The 12297-nt window shown below is 38.0% G+C and overlaps 1 protein-coding gene across 30 annotated transcripts in view; it reads right to left on the bottom strand.

The window, feature by feature from the left end:
• CAMK2B (calcium/calmodulin dependent protein kinase II beta) overlaps positions 1–12297 on the bottom strand; it is a 207910-nt gene that overhangs the window by 80106 nt on the left and 115507 nt on the right. For all 30 annotated transcript variants that reach the window (XM_026671386.2, XM_087969681.1, XM_087969684.1 and 27 more), the window contains exon 5: positions 8951–9016. In XM_026671386.2, coding sequence (XP_026527171.1) covers positions 8951–9016 — 66 coding nt within the window. The remainder of the gene's footprint in view (positions 1–8950; positions 9017–12297) is intronic.

Here is a 12297-nt window from a genome sequence, read left to right as displayed (position 1 = left end):
GGTGTGAGAATGGGGAAGCCAAGCTAGACATATTTCCCCTTCTCTTCCAACCAAGGGTGTTTAGGAGGACTGAAGTGGTTGTGCAAATCAGCCCAATATTAAGAGTGAAGAGCCTTCCCCCACCCCTTTTAAAAGAGACACTTGGCATTCAAGGGGCTGTATCAGAAGCCATCTGAAAAGAGGAGGGAGGAAAGTCTGCCAGGTAGTGAAGGAAGGAGGAGGAAATCCATGAAATTGACATATTTTTTTTGCATTTGACTTTTTGCTTGTGTCAAAAGTGCCGAGGCATTCCTAGGTTGAAACAATTAGTCAGTGACATCACGATTGCCCTGGGAATGTCCAGTTGGAGGCTCCTTTCATGTTCCTGGCAGGAGCTAGAATGAAGGACGAGAGCTCAACCCCGCCCCATGGCAGCTCTCGGGCCTCGAACACAGGCTTGCTAATCTTCTGCCCAGTGTTCCAACCTCTCGAGCCACTGTGCTCCTATGAATTTGACTCAGAAGCAGTAAAAAACACCTACAGTTATGACTTGATAAAGTAAGCCCTTCCATACTTGCAAACTTCATTGTCTAACCATGTCTACAATCTCACCAGCTGTTCGTTGTTTAGATTTCCTTCTGAACAGCTCACCTGGGTCCAGCTAATGTAAAACTATTTCAAGTGGGGAAGGAAAGAGAAACGCTCCCATATGTCCATACAAAAAGCTAGTAGTGACAATATGGTTTTGGTTACCCATGGGACATAACATGGAGTAAGGGATTTTTCACAGCGTATATGGACAAAACGTACGATAGGTATCTCACTCGATCTCCCTGATTGAGACTCATCAGTCCAACCTGATGTTCTCAATGTAGATTCTTCCTCTTCGCCTCTTTCAAAGTCTAATTCAGTTCATGCTCTTCTAGGTACTACCCCTCCCCCATGCTTCTCTGGATCTGTCTCTCTCCCTCCAGGAATCTATTCATGGAAATCCTAATTTGAACCATCAGTGCCCCTTCTTCCTCATAAGGGAGACTATTCCATCTGTAGTTCTGTTAAGATTTTTGTAGATAACTCATAAGAAGAGCTAAAAGGAACACATAGGTAAAAAAAAAAATCCTTAAGACAATTTGTTACAGCAAGAATTGCTAGACAACAGTTCTCAGAATTCTTTTTAGTTTTCTGATGGCTAAAGATTTTAGGTGTGGCAACTATAAGTGCCAAATTGGGCAATGTTGATAAAAAATATATTATTGAGTACAGATTTGCAGAATAATTTTTCTGTTAAATTTGCAGCTATTGATACCTTGGTAGGACAACTGTCTTCAAGATTCATACTTGCACTCCAGCACTGAGGACTTTCTTTAACAATACCTCTCCCTGGTAATAAAGAGAGTTTATATCAAATATTCTAAATAATTAGGTGGCATCAGTCCACATCCTTGAATTTTCTCCCACGTCAAATATTTGCTACTAATAGAAAGACCAGTCAGTTTTCTCTCAGAGGAAAAATGTTGATATTAGGCATGTTCCAACACATAATTCTCCATCTACAATCTGTAGTGGTATAGTCAAGGCTGTACCATCTGGCAGTTCTGAATATGTGCTTTAGTTCTATCTGGTGGGTCAGGCTATGAGCTTAAAAGTGTGCATGCTATTCTGATGCCCACAGAATTTTTAGAATACCGTCTGGAAGGTCAATGGATGAACCTTTTCTAAATCTCTTACTCTGAATTGCTCTGCCACTTGCTTTTTGCACTCCTGCAATGAACTTGGGCTTAAAAAGTGATGAAAACTCTCTTATAGATACAAGCAGTAGACAGCAAGATTCCATTTCAAAAGTAAAAAAGCATAGAGGACATGAGGTTGGTGAATGGGAAACAGTCACTGATTTTTTAATTACCCTCTCTCATCACCATCTTAGCATTCTCCAGACATTATATTCTATAATTCTTCTGACCCCTGACCATTAGACTTCCAAGTAGACATGAGGGCAGTTGTAGTTCAAAGCATTAATGAACTTGAGATCATTCAGTTGGACAGCAGCCAATTAAATATCCTGCAGTTGTTCTGGATTTCAGTCCCATCAAGGTACATGGCCAGCAGTAAGGGATTCGGATAGTCATAGTCCAAAACATTCAGAGGTCATCGGGTTGTCTACCTCTACTTTAACTGAAATCTCAACATGGATACTTTCAATCTAAATGAAAGCAAATTTCCCCACTGACAACACCATCTAGGTAACCTTCCTCTTCACCAACCCCACCCACAAAAGAACCTGGAGTTTTTATCAGGCAATAGCAACCTTAATAATCAAGGAAAAGACAGAAGCTGACCATAAATTATGTTAATCCAGAAGAACACAGAAAATGGCACAGCAGCCACAATGATCTTTTTAAATACAGATATAAGGCCTTCAACCATTTAAACAACTGGACTTTTTTGTTTAACATTTTGGAAGATGCAAATTTTGGGGAAAAATTATAGAAAGAGTTAAATTGATCTATACTTCACAGATGGCCAAATAATTGTTTATGTGGATTTAACCAAACCATGTAATATATAAAATGGAACAAGACCAGGTTGTCCATTGTTCCCCCTTATTTATTTTAGTTCTTGAAATATACAGTAGAATAGAAACATAAGAGAAGACGAGAGAATCAAGGACATAAAGATTAAAAAAGAGTTATACAAATTAAGAGTATTTGTGGATGACTTGGTTCTGCTTTTAGCAAACCTTTCAAAGGGAATTGGACTTTTAATAAGTAAATTAAAAGAATTTGGGGCTTTAGCGGGTTTCAAGATTAGTAAACAGGATACTAAAATGTTAACCAAAAATGTGAAGATACAAGATCAAACAGAATTAATGAATAAAATGAGGTTTAAGATTCACAAGTTAAAATATTTCACTATTAGTATGACAAATATGAATTGTATGTTATTTCAAAGTAACTATGTTAAGACATGGAATGAAGAGGCTGTCTGGTGAAGAGCATTGCAGGTGATTTCTCACTGCAACTTTGCTGCTGCTGCTGCTGCTTGCCATCTCCATAATAGATCAGTTCCTTGGCCTGTTGTGTCGCTGCCGATTGAGAGATGGGAGATAGGATGAGCAAGTGTGAGTACTCCAGCGTCCAAGAAGAAACCTTTCAACTGAACGATTACATTCCTGAAGCCATCCCTGAAATTCCTAATCCAGGAGGAGAACTGCATCCTACTGCTGAAATTCCAGTTGAAATGCCCCACCTAGAACCCAAATCATCTATGGCACAAGAAGGAAATGAAATAGTAGAGACGGAAACAGGAGAAGTTGGACCTCCACCTGAGGAGGAATTGCCACCTAATGAACAGCCTCTACTTCCACCAGCCTCTGGAAATGACTCTGACTAGCCTGCTTTAGATGGTTCTTCTGCCCCAGAAGGATCTTGGATTTGCTAAAGAACTCTTGAGATAACCTCTTCAAAAGTTATTTCAAATAACAAAGTATTTTGAGATGTTGAGCTTGACTTACTGATTGGGAACTCTTTCTTCTGCTCCATTGACTGCTAGAAATGACCTTCTGGGTTCTAAAGTGGAAGGGTTTTTCATCTTGTGTTCCAGGAAGTCCTGAAATATATTTCCAGTGCAGTCATAGGAAACAAGTGCAGGGATCCTGAAGCACAGCAGTTAAACAGGGCTGCTCTTAAATCTGCCTGTCATTCTTAAAAATGTAATTTATATATCCTTGACCTCATCCCTGCTTTGCTCTTCTCAACTTACCATTGTGCCTAAAACTATGCAATAGATATATTCCAATGTATTACTACTTAAATAAGTCCCATTAGTATGTTTCTAATTATTTATGGAGATAAATAATATTGCTGCATAGTCTTTCTTCATGAAACATTTTGTGGTTTGCTGCCAATAAAGTGCCATTTTGTAACTGCAAAAAAAAAAGAAAAAAAAAGACATGGAATCAAATTTAAAAAGACATGTTAAGATGGGATAAAGTACAATTGTCACTACTGGAGAAAATTTTCTAGAATGTTATTTTGCCTAGATGCCAAGAATGTTATTTTTGTTTCAATAATAATTGTCTTGACAATTGATGTACTATTTAAACAGCAACAAAAGGATATATCTAAATTTGTTTGGTAGGGGGGAAATCCTGAGTATTATATATGGTATTATAAGATGCAAAGGAAGAGGGGATTAAGTTTACCAGATTTCAAATTATACTTCGTTGCTGTTAACTTAGATGAAAATGGATGTTGTTAAGAAACAGCAGGCTGTCGAAGTCAGAAGGACACTATCTGAGATTTGGGTGGCACAAATATATCTATGATATAATAAAACTAAGTTTAACGTAGATTTCATAAATCATTATGTCAGGTGGGCTATTTTTAGAGTATGAAATAAATAAATCTAGGTTGTGCCCAAAAATACTTTTATGGCTGTCAGCTAAGAAGCATTTTGTAGATGAGAAGTGATAAATGTTTAACTTATTGTTATATACTAGGATTTTCTCAAGGAAATTGTAAAATAAAATTAAGAGAAGATTTGACAATACAAGGATATATTTGTCAATGGTTTTCCATTTGTATAATTATTAGAAAGATTTAAAATGGATAAAAGATTTTACGGGTTTGAACAAGCATGAATGACTTTGAAATGGAACTATGTGCCAACGAGGTGACCCTTTTATTGCTAAAAGGTATAAACTTTTGCTGAAATATGAGACAGAATAGCAAGCGAAATAATGTATACTAAAATGGGCTAAATATTTTGGTTACAATAAACAAATGGATCAACAGGAAAATGTGTGGTTGAAAGAATTGAAATTTAATTCTAGTCTTAAAGGAATTTTTTATAAACAATGTACCATTGATATTGCTCACCAGAGAAATCATCTAGAATGTATAAAGGGTATTTCAAATTTATGTTGGAAATGTGAATAACATGAAGACACATTTTATTATGTGTGGAGGATGTTTAAAAAAAGCTTTAAAAAAGATACTTCTGAATTAGTATATACACTAATTCAGAAGATTTTAAGGACCAATGATGAATTAAATCAGAAGCTCTTCTTCTGGGATTAATGGACAGACATCTAGAAAAAAGCCATGGAATGTTGTTTTTATACATGACAACTGCAGCGATATTATTATAATCCCAAAATTGGAAGGATTCTGCATCACTCAAAGTGGAGGAATGGTTGGTGAAGGTGATGGAATTTTCAAAGATGACTAAAATTATTTTCTTGGTTAGAGAAAAACACAATATCTACATTTATGGCTGACTGGAAACTCCTTACAGATTTTTTTTGATTTTCACATGAAGCAGAAAAAAAAGGCACAGTAAGCTTTAGTTTTGAAGACTAGCAAATAAAATTAAATAACAGAAAAAAGTGAGGGTTTTTTTTTTTTTGTAATCATAGTAAGAGAAAACTTTGTAATTATATTTATATTAGCTGCAGAAGAAAATGGAAACTTTTTCTTTTTATTTCTTTTTATCTTTTCTTGCTGCGCTTTTGTCTTTTTCTTTCTCTGTTTTTTTTTTAGCCTGTATTAGTTGGCATTACTTTTTATTTTCTCTTTACAATTTATATATAAATAAAAGCAGCACATAAGATACTGGACACAATTACAAACTGAGGAATCCAGTTGGGGACTCCTTCACTTCACATCTACGTGACAACTGAGTGGAGTAATTACGTTAGTAAGTGGAGTTATTAAGAAAAACAAAGCCATGGGTGAATAGGCGGCAATATAAACCAAATAACTAAATAAATGATAGATAGATAAATAAATAAATAAATAGGTAGATAAATAAATAAATATACTGTTACGAAACTGAAGCTATATGCAGGGAACACCTACTGCACTGTTTTCTCTTGCTGTGGTGTGTTGAACAAGATAAAATGGCTCGGTTCATACATAATGTGAATCACCCAAGGTCTGGACCCCCTGGCAAGCTATGTCAAAACTCAGCAATACAGTGGTTCAACCAAGCCACTTAGGGTACCACTTCATACAAAAGTGATATCTCCCGTTTTTGTGAAACTACAAGGGAGAGGACAACTTGTTCATAAAATGTATGTTTTAATCATTCTCATGTGCTTGAATTATATCCTATTCCATTGAACCTCTTTGGTCCTGACCTCTTAGACAAAGTCTCTCATTCCTGTAAGTCTGCCCAACCCACCACACCTTGATGCACATGTGTGGCTTGTTTGGGTAATTTCCTGAACTCCCTGCATAGGTTTTATCCCTCCTGTTCTTAATTCAGTTATTTGGGGTATTATGCTACTAGCTGTATCTCACCTCTCTCTGAGGCTAACTAAGCATGACTGGTGGAACTGTGAACACATACTAATCTGTCAATGGCCAGCTCTTTTTTCAAGAGAACAGAACAGAAGAACAAAATTGGAAGGGACTTAGGACCTCTTCTAGTCCAACCCCCTGCTCAGGCAGGAATCCCTATACTATTTCAGACAAATGGTTGTCCAATCTCTTCCACAAAATTTCCAGTGTTGGAGCATTCACAACTTCTGGGGGCAATTTGTTCCACTGATTAATTGTTCTAATTGTCAGGAAATTTCTCCTTAGTTCTAGGTTGCTTCTCTCCTTGATTAGCTTCCATCTGTTGCTTTTTATCCCGTCTTCAGGTGCTTTGGAAAATAACTTGCCTTCCTCTTCTTTGTGGCAACCCCTGAGATATTGGAGCATTGCCATCATGTCACCCCAATCCTTCTTTTCATTAAACTAGACATACCCAATTCCAACAACCATTCTTTGTATGTTTTAGTCTCCAGTCCCCTAATCATGTCTGTTGCTCTTCTCTGCACTCTTTGTAGCATCTCAACATCTTTTTTTACATCACGGCGACCAAACCTGGATGCAGTATTCCAAGTGTGGACGTATCTAGTATTCTAAAGTAGTATTAACCCTTCATGTGATTTTGATTCTATTCCTCTGTTAACGCAGCCTAGAACAGAGTTGGCCTTTTTTTTTTTTTTTTTTTTACTAAAGAGAACATTGCTTAATTTGGGCAAGAAATAGCAGACTAAAGAAGAGGAGGTTTCCAAGGCAGTATTTCTCAACCTTGGCAACTTTAAGATGTATGGACTTCAACTCCCAGAATTCCCCAGACATCTGAGGAAGAAATCCATACATCTCAAAGTTGACAAGGTTGAAAAACATTGTTTTAAGGCATCATTTGGCTTTGCAAGCTGACGGTGGGTCAATTTCACAATTTGGATTTGGAACAATGCTGGGCTTGGCAATCATTGTGCATGCACACCAGTTTCTGCCTTCCTACTTACAGTTCCAATGTACTTAGCAGGGCTGTTCTGAAGGCAAATACAGGTAGTCAAAGACTACCTGTATTTAGGATTAACAGAGGATGCTTTTCTATCACTAGGCCCCTCTTTATGGGCAGGAAGCCACCAGGAGAAATAATCTAAGGTTTTTCATGCAGGATTACCATCAAATCAGAGGTGCTTAAATAAAACATGTTATTTTCATTATCTATACCAGACTATCATTGTCCTAGATCTTTTACATAATACAAAAAACCAAGGATTGCTGTCCTAAGGTACATACAATATCAAAAACACCGAGCTGGAATTTTGGTAGAATTATTCTGCACTCCTGTGGTTATTTCTCCCACCCTCACCACTGAAGCACTGGAGGAACAAGATAGGAAAGGAACAATGTAGAAAAACTGAATTGTGTGGGCAGAATTATACCAGATTCTAAACTTTGGGATTGCTATGGCTTCCCTCTCTTAGAATATCTTCATTGCTAAATCTCTGGAACACTTGGCTTTGGGCAACCAGGTTTCTTAATTCAAACAGACATAACTTCACAATGTATTTCATGCCTTGGTCAACAATCTCTTCTAATGAAAGCTTTAAATTGAATCTGAATTTCTTGATGTCTTTTGGTACCTCCTGGTTTCTTCTCAGCCTTTGCTCCTCTACACCACTCCAAAGGCTAGAACTCCTTGCAATCTAGGTTGACAAACTTCGGACACCCAGCTGTCTTTGTGTTGTATGAACACTTCTCAAATGCAACCGTGTTTTGTAATTTGGTGGCCCTGATGCGTCAACTCCTGAAGCTCTTTACTAATGACAGTTTGCCCAGCAAACACTAATTTCGGTTCTGTCCCATCCAATTTTTTATTTCTTACTGCCAATATTCCTACATCCTTGCACACCTCCAGTTCTTATCCCCAATTATCTTGGTTAGACTGCATCTGCAAAAGAGACCATACAATCTCCAAACTAGCCTAGTGCAATACAAATATTTCTACAGTTGAAGGAGGAGTTCAAGAGTGAAAGCACTAACAACAACTTCCTTTATATGAAGGCTAAGATCCCATTTGAACATGGGATATTCAACCACAGATTAAGGCTTGTTTGTAGTAGTGGGAGCACATTCCCATCCCCCCAATCAAACCTCTCTCATCTTTCTTTAGCAAAGAACGGAGCTAGTAGCTGACCTGCTCTGACGAAAGTCCGTTTGGGAAAGAGAGTATCCTTAAATGATCAGATGTACTGAGAGCGCTTGCATCCTATATAAATGGGATGCTGGGGGAGGCACTAGGTATATCTCTTCTCACCCTGCAATGCCTCACATAAATTCTATCTTCTTCACAACTGTGAGATGAATGGGACCTCTGCTGTCTGCTATATAATCAGGTGCAGCAGTCCAAGGGTGTATGGGAGGGTTGGCTGGCACTGTATGAAGCAGTGGGACACTTTATGGCAACCACTGGTGCCAAAGGACATGAGAACATCACTTCAACCATGTAAAATCTTTTGAATACAACCATGTGGTTCCAACCCCACCCCAACCTCCCTGATTACAGATGGGTTCATATTTCACAGGTTCAAGCTGGAATGGGATCTGGGGACAGAGAGAGGGGGTGGGGCTGGGGGAGGGAGAAGGATGGAGTGGGGACAAGTGGATGTGAAGTTACCACTCACCTTGCATCAGCTTCACTGTAGTATTCTCTGGCAACAATGTCTTCAAAGAGCTCACCGCCCGTGACCCTACAAAGTGATACAAACAAGATTTCAACCAAAGTTTGACATTTGTCAACAGGAGGTTTGGAGAGTATAACACTGTCAGCCCTTCACAGCAGACCAGACTAGGAAGGTCAAGGTATACATGTCAGTACTACTTTAAACATAAAGTTATGGGACAAAATATGCAATACTGAATGTAATGTTCCCCACCCGATCCCTTTACCTTCATGAGAACAAGGAAGGGTCTTCCCAAAAGTGCTTTTTTCAACTGGATTTCTTTGTTTTTGCTTGAAGACATTTTGTTTCTCATCCAAGAAACCTCTTCAGAACTGAAGGTTACTGCATATTGAAGATTCCAAGAAGCTTCTTCAGAACCGAAGAAGCTTCTTGGATGAGAAGTGAAAACATCTTCAAGCAAAAACAAAGGAAGTCCAGTTGTCTTTTGAAAAAGCACCTGTGGAATAACCATGACCTGGATGACTGAGAATCTCCATAGACAAGGGGGGTCTTGTCTGAGAAACTTCCTCATGTTATAATTCTGGCCAGGACTCAGATTTTTTTAAATCAGACTTTTGTCTTCTTTGAGGTTTTCCTCCTGTTCCTCAAGGTTATTACTTCTTGCCCTTACAACCACTGAACCACAACTATTCCTGAAAGGCTTGGATCATTTGCTGCGAACTCTATTCTTCTTTCAGCCTCTTACATAATTGCCTGGCCCACGACCCAAATAAACTGTCATGGATCCAATTTCTGTTCCATCAGGGAATCTCACCAGAATCAATGTAAATCTAGCTTGTTGAGCATCTGTCTAGGCTTGCTAATGTCTGAAAAGGCCTAATTTTTCTAACTTTATTTTGAAAAATTATTCTAACTTTAAATATATGTAGTTTAAAATCTCACTGCAGCTATCCCAAAATGGTATATTTATGTTGAGGTCATTTGTCCACTTTCTTTTTCTTCTTCCTCTCTTCTCCTCTTTGGGAGAAGTTCTTATATTTTATCTCTCATCCAGATAGAGGACTAATTATTTCAGGGTAAGCAATCTTACAACAAATACAGAAACAAGTAAGAAATAATATACCAAAGCTATTTAAGGCATGAATTAAAAAAGGGAAGAAACACAGCTAAATTTAGTTCACTAGGCTTCTATATTTCTTTTTTTCCCCTTACTAGATATTCTTGTTCATAAACTGATTCATACATTGCCTTTTGTTGCCTCTTGAACATGTTCATTCTTTCTGAGGATCTGATCAACTCCATCCAATTACAATTTTCTCAATCTCCCATTTTACTCTTGACCCATACCACTACTTTTCTACCATCTTAAATTTCTCAAAACATTTTCCCATTTTTAGCAAATATTCCACAAAGGAATTGAACAAATCCATCTGCTTGCTCTAGTTATGTGGCATTTATGTATAACTTGCAACTGCCCATGCTATCTTTCTGGATAACACAACTATTGATTTTGATATATTAATGTTCAGATCCATACTCTTTATTGCAGAGTTTACACTACAGAACTTTTGTCTATGAAGGTTCTCAGTCACCCAGGTCATGGTTATCCCACAGGTGCTTTTTCAAGAGGCAAGTGGACTGTCTGGTTTATCTTTGGAGACATTTCACTTCTCATTCAAGAAGCTTCTTCAGCTCTGAGCTGAAGAAGCTTCTTGGATGAAAAGTGAAACGTTGTCAAAGAAAAACCAGTTGCCTCTTGAAAAAGCATATTTGGGACATACAGATCCTTTGGGTTCTCACAGGGTTGTGAGACTTACAAAACTACATGTGCATCGATATTCCCAACAAACATATGCCCTTCCTGACGCCCATGCAGAGTTCGCAGCAGATATTTTTTTCTTTGCACCCTAGGAGAGAAATGCTACCTAAGATTGAATTCTCAGCCTTCCGAGTGGGAGGTAAATGTCTTCACCACTAGGCCACCATGCTGCTCCCCATCTAAATCAACCAATGTGCAATAACCTCCCTCCTTCTCTCTCTCTGTTTTCCTATTTGTCTTAACCTGTTGAAGAACAAACATTTTGTCTTCCCAGCATTAAGACACACAGCAGTTTTGAAATGCTATCAGAACTGCTATTTACCTCTCAAATTTTCCATCAGAATTATCTTCCCAACAAGTTAAATCCCCTATGGGTTTTTAAAAACAATTTTACTTTTGGAGAATCTTTGTTGAGGGCTGGTTTTATTTTATTTTGATTGTTTCACTGTTGTGGTTACTTAAATTTTTCAAGTCTAGCTCTGCTGTCTATTCTGTTATTAGCCCACTCATTTTGATGCCAAAATAGACAACGGCAGAGACATTATCATCAGCATATTGTATCTCAACCAGGATGAAAGCAGGCAGCCTCCCTCACTAAGGCACTAAGAAATTGCCATCCATACACTAACTAGAGCAAAAATGATCACACAAATTCACCCAGGGTTGATACGGACTTGATAACATACAATATCTTTAAAGGCAATGTAGGATAGGTAGAAGACAGATTATCCAAGGCCCTGTTCAGGTGCCAGGTATGAAGAACGGCAAATGAGCACTCAGAGTTCAGTTGTACTTAAAAAAAATTCCATATTTGCTCAACAAGATGGGTGGCATGAATGAATGGATGGTCCAGAATGACTATTTTATTGTTTTTCTTGATTTGGAATTCTTGCCCAATAACCAAAAAAAGTTCATCACACAAGAATAAAGAATAGACACCTAAATCACTATCCTTGCCTCAAGATTATTGTTTGATTCAACCTGGTCAAAATACTGGCTGCTATGAATGCTAAATACTTTCATCCCAATGGAAGGCCCATTGAATTCAATGGAATGCAAGCCCAGGAAACATGTTCCTGTACAGATGCACACCTATATCCAAGCCAAAAAGTTGGTCTTTGGACTAAAATTTGGCTACCTTAGTTTAGATTTATTCTTACATTCCATTACGAATAAAAATAATTCATTTTGACCATTCTGCAGGGATGTGACTCTGTACTTTTCCCTTTAAGCCACTAAATGTTAATTGATCAATTAAAAACTTAGAGAGAGTCTAGAAGGGAGAGAAGCTGATGTGTTAAATAGCAGGATGCCAGAAATGCACAAGAATGATTCCTCTTTGATACAGAAATGCAGAGATTAGGAAACAGAGTAGAGTGGATATAAAGGTTACAGCAGAGACCCAAATGGATGAGTTAGCTCCCACATCATTACCGCAACTGATTACTGTAGATCAAGTCTTGGGCATTAGAGGCACTAGAGCTCCTCAAACACCTCCATTGGATGACCATAATCTGTTCCTCTTCCA

This window comes from Notechis scutatus, chromosome 7 (assembly GCF_049901735.1).
Source record: "Notechis scutatus isolate UNSWTSFEM ecotype Mainland chromosome 7, rNotScu1.2, whole genome shotgun sequence".
Classification (NCBI taxonomy): domain Eukaryota; kingdom Metazoa; phylum Chordata; class Lepidosauria; order Squamata; family Elapidae; genus Notechis; species Notechis scutatus.
This window is presented reverse-complemented; position numbering and strand designations above follow the sequence as displayed.